The 15,373-nt window shown below is 50.8% G+C and overlaps 8 protein-coding genes across 8 annotated transcripts; 3 read left to right on the top strand and 5 right to left on the bottom strand.

The window, feature by feature from the left end:
- Positions 1-103: 103 nt before the first annotated feature.
- mac1 (putative copper-activated transcription factor GRISEA) lies at positions 104-1,939 on the bottom strand. Its single transcript, XM_025701765.1, has one exon. It carries the CDS (start codon positions 1,846-1,848, stop codon positions 514-516), a length of 1,335 nt encoding a protein of 444 aa, XP_025557965.1. The 5' UTR covers positions 1,849-1,939; the 3' UTR covers positions 104-513.
- Positions 1,940-3,029: 1,090 nt separating this feature from the next.
- Positions 3,030-4,249, top strand: BO88DRAFT_491603 (putative mitochondrial outer membrane protein (Sam35); the record flags this gene model as incomplete). Its single annotated transcript, XM_025712874.1, has 3 exons — positions 3,030-3,461; positions 3,538-3,777; positions 3,854-4,249. Exons 1-3 carry the CDS (start codon positions 3,204-3,206, stop codon positions 4,247-4,249), a joined length of 894 nt encoding a protein of 297 aa, XP_025557964.1. The 5' UTR covers positions 3,030-3,203.
- Positions 4,250-4,604: 355 nt separating this feature from the next.
- On the bottom strand, positions 4,605-6,179 carry BO88DRAFT_183488 (uncharacterized protein). Its single transcript, XM_025701762.1, has 6 exons — positions 5,915-6,179; positions 5,789-5,854; positions 5,633-5,737; positions 5,207-5,585; positions 5,084-5,158; positions 4,605-5,034 (listed from the first exon to the last, which is right to left on the bottom strand). Exons 1-6 carry the CDS (start codon positions 6,026-6,028, stop codon positions 4,703-4,705), a joined length of 1,071 nt encoding a protein of 356 aa, XP_025557963.1. The 5' UTR covers positions 6,029-6,179; the 3' UTR covers positions 4,605-4,702.
- A 168-nt stretch (positions 6,180-6,347) lies between these two features.
- Positions 6,348-8,636, top strand: BO88DRAFT_183639 (FAD-binding oxidoreductase). Its single transcript, XM_025701764.1, has 6 exons — positions 6,348-6,675; positions 6,741-7,137; positions 7,208-7,298; positions 7,406-7,736; positions 7,797-8,002; positions 8,077-8,636. Exons 1-6 carry the CDS (start codon positions 6,455-6,457, stop codon positions 8,358-8,360), a joined length of 1,530 nt encoding a protein of 509 aa, XP_025557962.1. The 5' UTR covers positions 6,348-6,454; the 3' UTR covers positions 8,361-8,636.
- BO88DRAFT_183609 (cell division control protein 14) lies at positions 8,587-10,194 on the bottom strand. Its single transcript, XM_025701763.1, has 2 exons — positions 9,611-10,194; positions 8,587-9,546 (listed from the first exon to the last, which is right to left on the bottom strand). Exons 1-2 carry the CDS (start codon positions 9,864-9,866, stop codon positions 8,912-8,914), a joined length of 891 nt encoding a protein of 296 aa, XP_025557961.1. The 5' UTR covers positions 9,867-10,194; the 3' UTR covers positions 8,587-8,911.
- Positions 10,195-10,846: 652 nt separating this feature from the next.
- BO88DRAFT_374823 (FPP/GGPP synthase family protein) lies at positions 10,847-12,590 on the top strand. Its single transcript, XM_025704315.1, has 2 exons — positions 10,847-11,532; positions 11,599-12,590. The coding sequence occupies exons 1-2, from the start codon at positions 11,111-11,113 to the stop codon at positions 12,344-12,346; spliced, it is 1,170 nt and encodes a 389-aa protein (XP_025557960.1). The 5' UTR covers positions 10,847-11,110; the 3' UTR covers positions 12,347-12,590.
- A 250-nt stretch (positions 12,591-12,840) lies between these two features.
- On the bottom strand, positions 12,841-13,883 carry BO88DRAFT_351609 (Smr domain-containing protein; the record flags this gene model as incomplete). Its single annotated transcript, XM_025703541.1, is given in 6 exon segments — positions 12,841-12,945; positions 12,963-12,969; positions 13,037-13,252; positions 13,344-13,594; positions 13,683-13,783; positions 13,847-13,883. 6 exon segments carry the CDS (start codon positions 13,881-13,883, stop codon positions 12,841-12,843), a joined length of 717 nt encoding a protein of 238 aa, XP_025557959.1.
- Positions 13,704-14,928, bottom strand: BO88DRAFT_183465 (uncharacterized protein). Its single transcript, XM_025701761.1, has 4 exons — positions 14,765-14,928; positions 14,438-14,540; positions 14,285-14,369; positions 13,704-14,206 (listed from the first exon to the last, which is right to left on the bottom strand). Exons 1-4 carry the CDS (start codon positions 14,789-14,791, stop codon positions 13,957-13,959), a joined length of 465 nt encoding a protein of 154 aa, XP_025557958.1. The 5' UTR covers positions 14,792-14,928; the 3' UTR covers positions 13,704-13,956.
- Positions 14,929-15,373: the final 445 nt, after the last annotated feature.

Below are 15,373 nucleotides of genomic sequence, written 5' to 3'. Positions count from 1 at the left end.
GTCTCTCTAGACTTTTTCCTACTTTAGCATTCAATTCATCGTTGTGCTACCACTTCTAACTGTTTTAAGGCATCTGTAATGCTGCTTTGATAGTAGCTATTCGTTAGCATCTAGGCCTGTCATGCGACCACATTATAAGACACGTGGACTTAGTTCTCTCCAGGTTACTGCATTCGGTCTAGATTGGAGACCCTCTTGCGATAACTTGCCAATTAGTATAGAACGAATGGAAATAATAGAGAAGTAAGGGCTCGTAGAGCTTGGGGAGGAGATTGGTCCGTGCGTTTGCGACTTTAGACAAACCTAGGTAATGGCTGAGGAATATATACAACAATAGAGAGGACGAAAAGACTTTTGTATCCTCTATCATCCAACATCTATGAGCAAGGGGTATCATGAACAAGCATCGGTCATCCGAATGAGAACTTGATCGCAGGAAAAGCAAGGGAAGGGCATAAGGGTGAAAAGATGGCGGAGTCGCATTGCATCCCAATGCAAATAAAAAGTGGGGTACTACAGCATAGAGTTCGAATGAGCGACAAAGTTATCCATCACGGGCATCTGTGACGTGCTGTGACCTGTAGCGTCCATGGAGAAACCTGGAAGGTTCATGTGGTCCCAGTTGCCCTCGGGCATGGCGGGCTCAAGTGGCAGTCCGTTGTGTCCACTGTGGGTAAGACAGCCAACACAGGTACAGTCACTTCCGCACTGGCAGCTTCCAGTTGTATCGGAGCAAGCGCTAGGTAGCCCCACTGGGTACTCGAGAGTATAGTACTCTGACGGCACCATCAGTTGCTGTCCTAGATAATCCGCGGGCGGAGATGAATAGCCATTGTTTACGTGACCCGAGTCCGCACTCTGTTGGGCATATGGGTGCATTGCGACGGGGTGAAAATTGTTACCCAGAGGATTACCGAAGTTGGCGAAGGAATACTGTAATGATGAGAAGTCCGGGGGTTGGCTCTGCAAAGGGGAGCCTCTATGGCTGTTCAGCCTGTCGGGGCTCTGTTCATCATCGTTGAAAGCCACCAGGAGGCCCATCTGTTGGACATGCTGTCTAGTAGTGTTGTTGAAGGGGTGAGACGCGCAACCCAGACATTGACAACCATCGCCACAGCTACAATCATGAGAAGCTTCGCCAGCAGGATTTGCTGGACTTGCAATAGCATTCTTCGTGTTCTCCGACGTCGGCTGAGAAATCTGATTGTTGAAGATCTCATAGTTGTTGAACGCATGCGGATGCTGAAAGTCTAGTGGTTTAGAATGAAAACCTGCGGCAGGTCCAGCCATGGGGAGATAACCGGACTCGGATACGGGCAATGCGAAAGGCTGCATGTACTGGCTCTGCTTCGCTGCTTGGAAATCTTGCCACGTCGAAACCTGGGGAATAGAGTTCGGCGAGTATCTTGCATTATCACTGTCGAAGGCTGGAGGTTGGAAGTGATGATAATCGCTGGGAGTGCTGTCTTCCTTCTCGACATCTTGTGCCGCCGAATCGGACTTCCTACAACAGGAACGTTGGACTGCAGGAGCTGTAACATCCGGGATTATAGTCTGTAAGGGTTGAGACTTGCGAGAGCAACAGCTGCCGCCCTGCGGCGCCTTATCTTCGCTGGCGCACTCGGATGTCTTGTGCGAGGGATTTGGTTCTTGCTTGATGATATCATATGAACTGCACAAACGCTGTTCCTGAGCCGAATAAGGAGATGGTCGGCCCAAATTTCCATGTTCCAATTGCTGGCTTCCGAATTCTGGTATGGAATTCAAGGCTTTGGTAAGGTTCTCTGGGGCAGTCTTGATCTGTCGTTTAATGGGTTTCTGGATTTTGTTGGGAGCAGCAATCGGCATCGGAGGGGCAGAAATGGGAGTGGTTGAAGCAGATTCCGCCGCATCGGCAGGCACTTGGTACACTGGTCTACACAAGCAAGTCGAGCCTACATGACACAGTGAAAGTCAGTCACCAAAGACGCGACTATGACACGGTAGGATAGGCGATAGGTCATATCCGTCGCATATACCCACCTTTAGGAATGCGAATCATGAACGCATATAGCTTCTGGCAGCTGCAAGTTCCCTTCGGATGCGGGCATCTAGCAAGCGGTCGTCCGGCCTTTGGGACCTTCATCATCATCCTGTCGAAGTGCTGGCATTTTGAGGACCGATGGCCACGGATACATGGCTCACTATGGGAAGCGCATCTGATTAGCAGAGAGCCTATTCACCGGCGGAGAGTCATACCATGACCACTTGGCCCCTTCTTCATCGAGAGGCATGATAACGAGCCCAGAACAGCATCAGCCAAGAGTGTGCTGAATAGTGAATCCAAGGGAGGGCCTGAGCTTTCAGGTGAGATATAAGTGTGCGAATGGCCTTACCCCGCCCGTAGGTCTGATCGTACCACGGCCGCAAGCAGGCTTTCGTAAGAACTCAGTTGATCACAAGAGAAGAAAAGAAAAGAAATAAGCAGGGTATTGGAGACAGGTAATTGTGATGCACGTCTACCGAGAAAACAAGTTGTTGTTCCCCTCGAAGCGAAGGCGGACCAGGATGCACCCCAAGTGGAATGACAAAGAGAGGCTGGAACGGGTTGGACAAGCGACGGATTCGAACGAGCGCAAAGGTTACCCGGTGGGATGGATTCCAGAGGCGGGGAAGAGACGCAGGATAGCCCGGCAAGGCCGAGGGATTGCAGCTCGGGATAAGGAAGAATGCTGCAGTAAGTAATTATTACAACCCCGCAGGAGGTTGAATAATTAGTATTGCTGAGAGAATGCCGTTGGGTGGTCAAACCGAGAGAGAGAGAGAGAGAAAGGTGGTGGAGGTCTCCGTTGCCGTCCGAACGGCGGAGCAAAACTTAACGATAAGCCGATAAGAAGAAATTCAAATCCAACGCGTGGCAGCCCATTAGCAACCTCAGGCAGCATCATCCTTGCCTCTGCCTAAGGCATACAAAAGGGTGCGGGCTTGGCGGCCGGAGATTATCAGCCGGCGAATAACAAGATCAACTGAACTTAACTAAGTAAATAGTTGGGCGAGAAACGGATCTGTCCCTCTCTGTTCATCAAACAAACCTACATCGACCTCGGGTCTTCTAGCTGGTCTTGTCGCCAATTCTCCAGCTTTATTAAACTGACATTTCAGTTCCACCCCCCTCTTGATCCGCCCCGTTGCGCAATCCCCTCCCTCTTCCATCCATCCATCCAATGACCCCCGAACACCGTGATGTCCCCGGCCAGGCACCGGACAATGTGAGCACGGTGTCGCGCGCTCGAGACTTCTTCTCCGTTCCTGCGCCAATCAAGCGCATCTTCGACCGTTTCCCCCTCGTCACCTACCCCTCCAATGATCTCCCGCACAGCGCATGGTCCGACAAACGTGGCAATCGACTGTATGTTTTCACCGATGCCGCAAGTGCCAGGCATGGCAGACCGTCGTTCAACCCGCAGTGTCTCAAGTGGCAGGTGCGTACTAGGAAATGCAGCATTGCGCCAGGTCTAAAGTACATCACTAACTTGATACCCCTCTGCGTCTCTCCAGGCATACTTAAGATTCGTTGGGATCGACGTCGACGTGATTCCTTCCAACAACCATGCATCTCCCTCTGGCGCCCTTCCTTTCCTAATCCCCGCCCACCCCATCAACAACAACGCCCCTATCCCTTCCAGCAAGCTCCAAAAATGGGCCATCGAGCAAGTTCACTGCGAAGAGGAGCAGCAGTTGGATCTGCGCTTCGAGGTATATGCATCGTTGCTGGATCACCGGATACGAAATGCTTGGGTGCGTTGCCGTCCCCCCACCCCCCGGAATCCATGGTCGATGGATGAGTTTGACTGATCTAATTGGCGCTGGGCAGCTATATACTCTATACCTGGACCCCGAGGAGTTTGAGGCCGTTGCTCGACCTTTATACGTGGACCCGTCTAGTACGAATTCCGCCGTGCGGACCGCTCTCGCGCTGCAGCTCCAGCAAGCTGCCCGGACAGAGATCCTGAAAACATCATCTTATATCGATGTGGGCGCCTTGGAGGCCGAAGCTAGTGACGCATTCGAGGCACTGTCTACGCTACTGGGCGATAACCTGCACTTCTTTGACCGACCGAATCCGGGTCTGTTCGACGCTAGTGTTTTCGCATACACACACCTCATCTTGGAGGAGAAACTAGGGTGGCGACGGAACCGGCTGGGACAGTTGCTGCGCCAACACGAGAACCTTGTACAACATCGTGACAGACTCCTCAAGTTCTTTTAGACAGATGGATTTGTGGAAAAATCCTCTTATTTTACTGTACAATAACAACTTATATGTGTCAATGCTACCCAACTAGAACTGGAACAGGCTTCCGCCTTGAAGGAAATCCGTTACAGTCTTATACCCCGATTAACCCGTTTGGACAAGATCCAGTCAAGCAATATCAATACTGTAGGGAACAATTTGGCAAGACTTTGTCTTTGCCCTTGCCTCTGCCAGCAGCTGGGCCGGTATACAGTAATAGTACTAAGCTTTAATGTCCGCGTATCGGAGACCAATCCGGGACATACGGGAATTACGTCGGCTTGACCCTCATACACCGACCGGCTCGGCACTGACGGAGGCAGTAATAGGATGGAACCTTTACAAATTGAATGCACGAAACCGCTTGGGTCTTCTCTGTAATTGGGTGGCTCCATTGGCGCCATCGAGACACACATCACGATCTGGGCATCATACATTACTGGCAGAGCTTGTCTCCCCATCCGCATACGCTTTGGAAGTTGTGGTCAGTTCTCCCTGCCCATATATTGGGGCAATGAACTCCTGGCTCTCACTTCTCTCATAGGCTCTCTGAATCTCCGTCTTCTTTGTGATTCCACTTATAGTCCAACTGTGGCGGTGCAACTCGAAGTTCGATGCATAACTTTGCTGTGTCTTCGTTGAGCGGCTCGTGGGAGATTGAGGACCAAGCTTGAGAAGTTTTCGCAGAGAAGGAAGAGACCCTGACATTAGGCCGAGGTTGAATTCAATCTCCATCCAAATGAGGGACGTGGAGGCTGAGTCTGGGAGAAGTCAGTAATCTATCGTCTGCCCACTTGAAGGAAACCATACAGGTGAAATTGGTCGTATCATTGGCAAATTTCAGTGTCGAGAAACGAACGAGGGCAGCAACACATGCGGTAAAACCTGCAGAATAATGAGTTATTGGACTTTTTGGATTCTTCGAAACCTTACCAATGCAGAGTAGCCCCAGCACAAGTATTCGTCTCCTTATCGGCATCTGCAACTGCCAGATAGGCCGTATCGGAAGTACTAGAATCGATACATCTAGCACGAACATGATGACCCCTTGCATCATAAGAATTGCGTACGAGGTCTCAGTGGGATAGCAGCTCGAATTGGTGATAGTCTTGTCGTAGGCCGCTTGGACTGGATGACATTGAAAGACCAGCGCGAGGGTCCCCGAAAGGGTGAAGGCCGCGATGATACCAAGAAGGGCTTTCCCGGCAATATGGACAAAGCGAGTCGGAAACAGACGCATTATAAATATGAGCAGGCTCGTTTTCACAGTTGCTGCAATGACTAGGTAGGCGCATTGTGAGGCATATTCGAGCTGCAAAGATCAGTTTGGTCAAAAGCTTTGGGCCTCAAGGTACGAACCGTGAGGAAGACAACCAGATGGTCTTCAGGAACATATTTCAAAGGCCGACCCAATCCATAGTACGTTATGATATACGCCAAGGCAGAGAACAGATCCACTCCGATCTAGTCAGTCAGTTATCTGGCGCAGGGAAGATTATCGGCTGCGTAACTCACAAGAGCAACCAGCACCAACCAGTCATCAAGCCCAAAATTGTTCAGAACGAACTTGCGCATATACAGCTACAACAGCTCAGTCATCGTGGCCTCCATATGGCTTGCAGGAGTTTTGAGGAAACATACTCGAAGCACACACACCAAGGTTGTCGGAACCGCCAGCACTAACACAATGATCCGCACCGCGATAGTCATGGACGATGTCGTCACATCGTCCTGTTGCTCGATAGACCCACCCATCCTAACCGGCTCTCATGCACCAAAGCAGAGGTGGTCATCAGGATGGATAGAGAACAGAGAGCAGAAGCGGGGAGAGCCATCATTTCTAAAGTATTTGTCTGGGGTGCTGTGGACCACGAAGGAATGCAAGTCGATGATGCCAATACTCTTAACGTACAAATGAAACAAGGATCCGGGATTCTCTGGCTCCAAATTCGAGGTTTGTCAAACATTAACAGGGGTTTGAATCCTGGTCGCAGGATCGCTCAAGACGCCGGCGCAGATAGCGTCTAGTCGGTTCCGAGCCGATATCCACCATCCGGATCACGGAATTGGGGGCAGAAGCCTTCTTCTCGGTCTTCCTTGCCTTTCTTTTCTTTTTTTCACATCCTCAAAATTTGGCCTGTGATAACTACCTGCATCTATAGCTCGTGCATAGATCACACAATGGCTGCGGTAGTCTCGGAGATCGTCGCCAACGCCTGCCATCTAGAGCAGGAGAAGGTCACGCATATAGAGACCCTCTTATCGCGATTTGACAGCCTGTCAGCTGCAGAGCAAGACCAGGAACGAGCCTCTTACGTTGCCACCGTCTTCCCCCTGTTCTTTGGCGCAGCTGCCGTCGTGCACGGGTCCAATGGCTATGAGCCGCAGCGTATAGTTCCCTGGTACGTCTATACTTTTGGAACGACCACCAGAAGAATGTCTTTACCAACCACCACAATCCGGTCAGGTCTACCAATTGCTGGCTTCAACCTCGGGTAATCGTCCGTCCCGGATCTGCCCAACAAGTTGCAGCTGCGTTGGCGCTGTGCCGCTTTTTCCACGTCAAGTTCTCCATCCGGGGTGGGGGCCATTTGCAGATTCCGGGCTTCACCAGTAACCAAGACGGGGTGGTCATTTCCTTGGGAGCATTTGACCAAGTCCGGGTGGCTGAAGACAAATTCACGGCAGAGATTGGCGTTGGATTGAGATGGTTGGAAGTATATCGCCGTCTTGAACAACACGGGGTGGCGGTTGCAGGAGGAAGAGTGCCTTCCGTGGGGGTTTCCGGCTTGTTGCTCGGCGGCGGCATCTCCTTCCAGAATAGTCAATATGGCGTGGGTGCCATGGGCGTCTGCAACTACGAAGTTAGTAGCAATTATCTCCTCTCTTCATTCCCAGAAAGAAATATAGCATCTAATAACCACCACTGATCAGGTTGTCCTCGCCAACTCGCAAATTATCAATGCCAATTCCCATGAAAACCCCGATTTATTCTGGGCCCTCAAGGGTGGCGGGCCCAACTTCGGTACTATATACCATCTACCATTATCGTGCTTCATGACTAGCAACACCAGCATATGCGGTCTTCGTACTATCTACTAAGCAGCAAATTTCTAACTCGACATTCTGCAGGCATTGTTACCAAGATCGAAATGAACACCATCCCCAATCAAATATGGACCGAAGTTCGTATTTATCCCCTCACGGCAGCCCACCAACTGCGCGCCGCACTGATGCAATACCACGATGCCATTGAAACCGACAACAAGGCATCTCTCATCTGGAACGCCACCAACGACATCATTCTCATCGTCTATTTCTACTGCGCGCCCGTCGAGAATCCTCCCGTCTTCCAGGCGTTCTACGACATACCTCATCTCACTAGCTTCGTGCCTCCGGGTGTTCGCACCGTCTACGATCTAGTCCAGGCCGTGGCATCCGTGAATGAAGCTGAACCTACTGTGTATGCCGTAACCTTGAAGAGTATACCAAAGGAAGGATACCAACCTAACAACTCTCGCAGCCATGAATTCCGCACCATGTCCAGCCGCCCTAGTTTAGAAGTCTATAAAGCCATCGAACAAGCTCATGCTGAGCAAGCCGAAGCTCTCAAGGACGTAGAAGGCATCGCTCTGACGACCGTCATTCAGCCTATGTCGTCACTAGCCATGAGAGAGTCGCTCAAAAATGGCGGAAGTCCTCTAGGTTTGGAGCCTGTTGGGCAGCAGTGTACGTATACCCACAAGGAAGAAGATGCATTACGTTTCCTCCTAGTAACTAATACATTTATTCTCGCGGTACAGGGTTCCTCGCCCGAGCAGACTGGAAGAACATCCGAGATGAGGAACGGGTGCGCGAGGCAGTGCGCAAGATCGTGGATGCGGCAGAATCTGCGGCAAAACGGACGGATGTGTATCTCCCGTACAAGTATTCAAACTATGCGGCGTGGGACCAGGATCCGTTGGCGAGTTATGGTGCGGAGAACGTAAGACGATTGAAGGAGGTGGCGAGGAAGTATGATCCCGAGGGGGTCTTTCAGACATTGCAGAATGGGGGTTGGTTGTTGAGTAGGGTTGGAATGGAGTAACTAGATAGGGGTCATGAATAGACAGGTAGGTGGGTAGATGATAGACTGTACATACGTAGGTAGACACAGAGGTGTACCAGAGACAGTGGTCTCCATAGCGATGTGGCTCAGAAAGTTTGGCTCAGAAGTTGCCGGAGCTCGGATCTAAGACATGCATTGGCCCCAGGCATGGGTCACACTACTCTGTAGCAAACAATTGTCATTCATAACAATTCATTCAGGGTCGCATAAAATTATAATGACATGGTCGCAACGTGACACATGAGACATCAGGCGGATGCATGAGTCGTATAGGAAAGGCATTGACAAAAAGTGAGAGATGAAACAGGATAGAGGCTGTTGTGCCGGATGCATAGACCGTACCGGACGGGAGAGGCTGAAGAGAAAACAGAAGACAAAGGAAATAGAGGAACAAAGGAACAAAGGAAAAAAGAAGATTGAGGATATCAAGAAAAACCATCAATGAAAAAGAACCCCAGCCATGATACCGTTATCCATGCACGCTCAACATAAACAAAGGAATTCAGAACCCAATGACGCTCGTAACACCGCTAATAGACCGTTGCCCCAAAGGGTGCTGTTTCTTTCAAGTCCTCGACAAGATCCTCCACGTTGTTCAAATACCGGCCCAATAATGCTTGCTTCTCGTCAGTCGTACGTGTATCCCGATGCGCCTTTCCGCCACCGTGGGCACCGGGGACATTAACACTCCGGGAGACCGGGGAAACACCAAGTTTACTTGGACTCCGTTGATGTCCAAGGACTGCCGTGTTGGGCGCACTAGCTGCACTAGTGGGGATCATCGGTGTTTCCGGCATCAGATAGAAATACAGGAATTCGACGAGTTTGAGCTTGACTTCACGAGATGTTGCACGTTGCTTGAAAAGCGAGGTCACCGTAAGCAGTCCGTCAAGTTCCTCGAACGTGCGCGTGTTGGCGGGGTGGTCCAATAGAGCCGTGACCAAGGTGAGAAGGGTCGCAGATTGGATTGCGGGGCAGTTGATTGGATCGAGGAGGTCCAGCAGTAGGTTCATGTAGATTTCGCGCGCGAACAGTGTGCGCGATGGAGGGTGGAGGAGGAGCACACCCTGTATCAGATCGAGTGTGGAGACGATGAGAAGGTCATTGGTGCCATTGCTCCCCCGCCCAAGCAGGTGTTCGAGACATGTCACCAAACGCATTGCGACTGGTTGCAGTGCATTAGTGTTGGAAACTCACATAATCGCGAGTCGGCGGATAGCGACACTTACCATTCCATTGAAACCCCTCCTGAAGTTTGAAAAATTCCCTGAAGGCCGGATCATCTCGAAGCTCGGCCAAAGACTTGGGCACCGGTTGCGGAGCCCCAAACGACAAAAGGGAACGCCGTTTGTCAGACGCCGGGCGTTTCGTCTTGGATAAACAAATCTGTGCGAGGAGCCCTTCGACCTGCCGCAGCCCTTTGCGAACTTTGCTTGGTTCGTAAGAGGAAAGGTAGTCGAACGAGTGTGCCAGCAAAGCCTCCATGAGTAATACAAGGGCAGAGATGATGAGTAGCACGGCTATTTCCAGGAATAACAGGGAAATAAGGAACTAGGTTGCAGGTGAAAGAAAACGGGGGTGAAAAAGAAAAAGACGGGCCGTGATCTGTCAGTCGCAAAGGACCCTGGGCCAAGAGATACGGCGCTATCTATATGTAGTACCTTAACTTAGAGAGAGGAGCCAGAAAAATAATCGAAGACGGCTGAGCCCAGGCGCTTGGAGAATTGGGGGCCTTAATTAAAGGCTACAATGATTGGTGAGCGATAGTCGGTGGGCTCGATCAACTAGCGAAGAAATAGTTGTTGTCATCGTGTGAAGCTGATCGAGCCGATTTAGTGACTGCAGCTCCCCCACATCCGACACAAACACCCGATGGTTGTCCCGGAGACGCACGATCGTGTTCCAATAGGCGTGCTACATTCGACGCCATGAAGAACAGGATCTCCTTGATAGCCTTCAGCTAATGATGTCAAGAACGGGGATCCATTTTTCAGCTACGCCACCAAGTCAATCCCTGGCCAAGATAAAGGCCTGATGGTTATAATGCCGTCACCCGTTGGGTTGCAAGAGTTTCTTGAAGAAGTCGGTCAGTATGAGAACCAACACGGAAGCAGTCTCCAGAGCGTGGAATGGGGTGTTTACAGGCCCACCGACCGTGCCCACGACAACTACTAGTACTTGCTGCTCGTGGCTGGTGCAACCACTCAAACGTCACCACCCCTTGCAGGCGGTAGAATTAAAAATTCCGTCACACTCGTCACACTGGGAATCACACGGGGAGGGGGAGCTTGGTGTAACTTTAGTAAAGAGAGGGGAGGTGAGGGAGCGAGCATTCCAAGCTGTCACCGGATCGGAGTTTCCCAGTTTCGCCGACATGTGAGTCATGTGACCTCAACAGGAGAAAGCAACGGCAATGCATGTGATGCTTCTCGTCATTTGGCCGCTTTCCCCGCAGCAGAAGCTCTCTTGAGAGAGCCTTGTGCAGCCTGCAATATACCCTTTCAAGTTGGTTACTTTTGCCTTCATTCTTATCGGACACGGACCTTATTTATTGCGGCTGTGCCCTTCTTCTTCTTCATTACCTGTAAGATGGGCTTGCTCACTCCTCCCCTTTCTCACGGTTGCCTGGCTGTTACAGCATTGCCCGCTCGCCAAAAACCTCCCCCTCTCTGTTCGTGACAAGACCTAGCAATCATCCGTAAAACACGCAAGCGATTAACATTCAGACAATGTCTACAGGACCGTTTCCTGAAATCTCTGCTAGCGAGCCTCCACACCCCGAATCGTGTTTTCTCGCAGGTAGTTCAATTGACGGCACAGGCACAGCTAGCCTGGGGAAGCCAGATCTCCTGGTGAGTCCGGCCATGGATCACGCAGGCCCAAACGATGATGGGCTCGCCACAAACACGAACCACTCGCGCATGCACAATCGTAATCGCTCCAGCGTCGATGGAACCAAATACAAGGATGGACAATGGTCGCCTGAAAATGAGAGAATAGTTATGGGGCCGTATGACTATATGCTACAGCATCCCGGCAAGGACATACGGCGACAGCTTATCAACGCCTTTAATGTGTGGTTGAAGGTACCTCCGGAGAGCCTTTCAATCATCACAAAGGTGGTGGCCATGCTTCATACTGCATCGTTACTGTAAGCTCTCTACATTATGCCTCGGTTTAGTCTGGACACCTACCTGACCTATGGCGTATGAGCCAGGATCGATGATGTCGAAGATAACTCCATTTTACGAAGAGGTATCCCAGTAGCCCATAACATATACGGCACCGCGCAGACCATCAACTCTGCGAATTATGTATATTTCCTCGCTCTGCAAGAAGTGCAGAAGTTGAACAACCCCGCTGCGATCGACATCTACGTTCAAGAGTTGTTGAACCTACACCGCGGTCAAGGAATGGATCTATTCTGGCGAGACACTTTGACTTGCCCCAGCGAGGACGAATATTTGGAGATGGTCGGCAACAAAACTGGCGGACTGTTCCGACTTGCAGTGAAATTGATGCAGGCCGAAAGTAGCTCCGGCAAGGACTGCGTGAGCCTCGTCAATGTCATGGGGCTGATATTCCAAATCTGCGACGACTACCTAAACCTATCCAACACTACCTACACCAAGAACAAAGGTCTTTGTGAAGACCTCACGGAGGGAAAGTTCTCCTTTCCCATCATCCATAGTATTCGCTCCAATCCCGGCAACCATCAGCTCCTCAGCATTCTCAAGCAAAAGACGAAAGATGATGAAGTCAAGCTGTATGCAGTCAGTTACATGGAAAGCACTGGCAGTTTCGCGCACACGCGGGACGTGGTCCGAGAATTGCGAGCCAAAGCACTGACCCTAATCCAAGCGATCGATGGTGATCAAGCAGATGGACGTGAGGACGGCGCCATGGTCCGGGCGATCCTCAACAAGATCACCGAATCGACACTGGGGGAGTGTGGTCCCCAGTAAGTTACGCGGACGATGATCAAGCGTCCATGCTCGGAGGTTATTCGCCGCCATCCCTGGTTGGTTGGTTGGTGGATTGCATGGGACCCTCGTATTTATGCAAGATGTTAAATCGTGATACCTTTTAGCCTATTGATCAGATTGTCTTATGATCTGAAACATTCACTCATGGCGACTCTTAATACGAACTTTGATTCTCTTTCTTGCTTCTTTTCTTCATGTCTTCTAGCCCGTAACAGAAAGAAACCAGAACATGTTAAATCACCATCTAGATAGTACTGAATCCAATACACAGCACCGGGGTATATGTAGTCTTCCGCCAAATGCCCAATTGCGCGAGAAGTCCAATGATCGGTCGTGTCTGCCCAGCCCACGCACCCTTCTCTGTCTATACCAATCACACATCAGATCGTATCATATATAGGCCAAAAAAGATACTCTTTTGCCCAAACAATATTATGTCTCCGAACGCCCCCCTCATTCTTTCATATCCCTCTTCACATGACCACGCAGCAAGCCTTCTCCAGCTTATTGAGAATCTTAGGCAGAACCGCATTGACCACCTGCTCGATCTCATCCTGGTTACCCGCACCCTGTTGCTGCTGCTGCTGCTGAGAACCAGAATACTGCTGCTGTTGCGAACCGGGATATTGCTGCTGTTGCTGTTGATGCGGGTGAGCATAGGTGCCCGACGAATGCTGCTGCTGCTGCTGAGGGTATTGCTGATAGTGAGGATGATTGGGCGTAGGCGCAGTCTCCATATCCGCCGGTCCACCAGTCAGATTGACATAAATGCGCCCAGCGTTTTCCTCAGTCGCGTACTGAAGACCAAGTTCCTGACAGACTTGCTCTACTCGGGGCTTGATTTTCTGGATATGATTGGCGGAGTGGTTTCCTTTGCCGACGATCCTATTGAGTGGGAGAAAGTTCTGCGATTAGCGATTTGTGTGGAGGGTAAGGAACAAGCCGGTGTAGTGTGTAACGTGAAAGGGAAGCTTACACATGGAGATGATCCTGACCGTGCGCTTTCGCATACTTGATCCTCTCCTCGAGGATCTCCTCCGCCTCTTCGACGAATTGCCCGTGCAGATCGATGGTGTCTGCTGAGACACGTCCGTTGGCGTTGTTCTCACGGAAGATGAACTCCGACGCTTGCTTGTTGTATTCTTCCATCTTGCGACCGTGGGCTTTGCCTTGTTCGGAGAGCTCTTTGGCCTTGGCGCCATCGCCGCTGGAGTAGGCTTCTTGAGACTGGCCATTGAAAGTTGGTTAGTTGCTTGTTCCTTTTTGAATCTGGCGAGCGGTTGGGTGGTTGCGGCAGTGGTGGTCAATGGCGTACCCGTTGGAAACATGAGTTGCGCTTTGAAGCTTCTTGTCGGGCTAGGTTGCGGAGACGGTCGTATTCGGCCTCTGCATCTTGGCTCTGATCGTGACTGAAGGCTTCGGTAATGGTGTTGTTAGTTGATTAAAGATTGTGGCTATGAAGGTAGGAAGGGATCTTACCCCGAGGGCCCATGTAGGACATTTCATGCTCATGCATTTTGACGAAAAGGGGTATCTATCGGCTAATAAAGTGTGAAATGATAACAAGAGGGCGTATCTGAGACGGATAGTCAATCCGTACGGGTATAGTCTGTATGCGATGTCCTCGGTCGCAAAAAAAAAGTGTAGCGCAAAGGCGAGGCTGTGAAGGAAGGCCGATCGCGCGAGTGGATGTTGCAGTCCCTGAGAGATGGATGGATCGGGGATTGGATCCGTGGATGGATCAGTGGAGCGGCGATCGGATTGGCCGATGAGCCAGCCAGGGATCGTGGGCGGAATCGCACAGGAAAAAGGCTGGGCTGGACTGGAGATCCATGGTCTCTCTTCTTTCTTAGATAACTTCATGCGGTAGTAGGCGACAATCTATCTAGTTATCGGGTTGGAGTTGAGTTGTCTTACTCTGCACGGTCTTCCTCAATTCCTCCTTCGTATTGACAGGATGCACGGTCAGCCACCCCATCACGAGTCACAACGGACTGGGACACTTTAAGAAGCCTGTCAGCCCATTTCCGGGCTTACTGAGGATCCTGCAGGCCATCATCATCCACCAACCTTTTTGGCCCATTCGGCATTCTTGCAGCTGGACCCAGGAATCATCATCGTCACCTCCATCGGTTACTGCTGAGCACTGACCGTATTCAGCATTTCTCCCAGGCTATACAACCCAATCAGTAAAAGCGTCTACATAATAAGGTGTCTACGCCAAGGTCACCAAGCCAGTGAAGAGTGGAAACCAGGTCAATAGTCTGGCCATGCTCCATGCAAAGATGGGGATTAGTCCATTTCGAGCTGCCTACTTAGGTTATCGGTCGACAGCGGCAGGAGTTCTCAATTGAAAGAAAGTATAAGCAGTCGCGACCCTCCAGGGGATATACTAACTATGTATAACTTGGAGTTATTCATCATAATTAGTTAACTATAACCCAGACTGGCAGGAGAGGACATGTCAGACAGCTCGCCACGAGGCCACTTCCCCCAGTCAAGGGGGTGAAAGACGTGATGTGATGGTAAGGAGACGACAATCATCATTGAATAATAGCGTGGGCGGTAAAAGCAAGCGACTAAGGCGACTAGACAGTGGAGAAGTTGGTCTCTAGTCGAGTTGCAGAACCACGGAATTCGGTTACCGACTTCCATTCCAGCAAGCAACATCTGAGCAGATTCATCTTGCACGATTCAGGCGGGTCGTTCCGCCTGTGCATGTCCGGTGGTTGTGGGAGGCAGCAGTGGCTGAATCCTTCTTCATCCATGGGAGTTGTTGTCACAGCATGAGATGATGCGATGGATGAAGTGCATACTAAAACCAAGAGGTTGCCACTGGACGAAACCGCAAGCGCGTATCAGATGATATGGTGAGCAGCGAATGGGTCTTTGTGAATGCATGTTTCTCATCCAAATTCCTCCCCTTTGTGCGGAGAAGCGATCGACGGGCAGTTGCAGGTGGAGTTTTACCATACGGTACCTGGCCGTAGGAACAGGAACGACAAT

Source organism: Aspergillus vadensis (genome assembly GCF_003184925.1).
Source record: "Aspergillus vadensis CBS 113365 unplaced genomic scaffold BO88scaffold_32, whole genome shotgun sequence".
In the NCBI taxonomy this organism is placed as follows: Eukaryota; Fungi; Ascomycota; class Eurotiomycetes; order Eurotiales; family Aspergillaceae; genus Aspergillus; species Aspergillus vadensis.
This window is presented reverse-complemented; position numbering and strand designations above follow the sequence as displayed.

Coding starts and splice junctions, on each gene's coding strand:
- mac1 (XM_025701765.1), bottom strand. CDS start 1,848: ATGCCGATTGCTGCTCCCAACAAAATCCAGAAACCCATTAAACGACAG.
- BO88DRAFT_183488 (XM_025701762.1), bottom strand. CDS start 6,028: ATGGGTGGGTCTATCGAGCAACAGGACGATGTGACGACATCGTCCATG. Junction 5,586..5,632: donor ATCTGGTTGTCTTCCTCACG/GTTCGTACCTTG, acceptor TGATCTTTGCAG/CTCGAATATGCCTCACAATG. Junction 5,035..5,083: donor TGATACGACCAATTTCACCT/GTATGGTTTCCT, acceptor GACTTCTCCCAG/ACTCAGCCTCCACGTCCCTC.
- BO88DRAFT_183639 (XM_025701764.1), top strand. CDS start 6,455: ATGGCTGCGGTAGTCTCGGAGATCGTCGCCAACGCCTGCCATCTAGAG. Junction 7,299..7,405: donor GGGTGGCGGGCCCAACTTCG/GTACTATATACC, acceptor GACATTCTGCAG/GCATTGTTACCAAGATCGAA. Junction 7,737..7,796: donor AATGAAGCTGAACCTACTGT/GTATGCCGTAAC, acceptor CAACTCTCGCAG/CCATGAATTCCGCACCATGT.
- BO88DRAFT_183609 (XM_025701763.1), bottom strand. CDS start 9,866: ATGGAGGCTTTGCTGGCACACTCGTTCGACTACCTTTCCTCTTACGAA. Junction 9,547..9,610: donor GGAGGGGTTTCAATGGAATG/GTAAGTGTCGCT, acceptor CACTGCAACCAG/TCGCAATGCGTTTGGTGACA.
- BO88DRAFT_374823 (XM_025704315.1), top strand. CDS start 11,111: ATGTCTACAGGACCGTTTCCTGAAATCTCTGCTAGCGAGCCTCCACAC. Junction 11,533..11,598: donor CTTCATACTGCATCGTTACT/GTAAGCTCTCTA, acceptor CGTATGAGCCAG/GATCGATGATGTCGAAGATA.
- BO88DRAFT_183465 (XM_025701761.1), bottom strand. CDS start 14,791: ATGATGAATAACTCCAAGTTATACATA. Junction 14,541..14,764: donor ATAACTCCAAGTTATACATA/GTTAGTATATCC, acceptor TGGGTTGTATAG/CCTGGGAGAAATGCTGAATA. Junction 14,370..14,437: donor ATGCCGAATGGGCCAAAAAG/GTTGGTGGATGA, acceptor GGCTTCTTAAAG/TGTCCCAGTCCGTTGTGACT.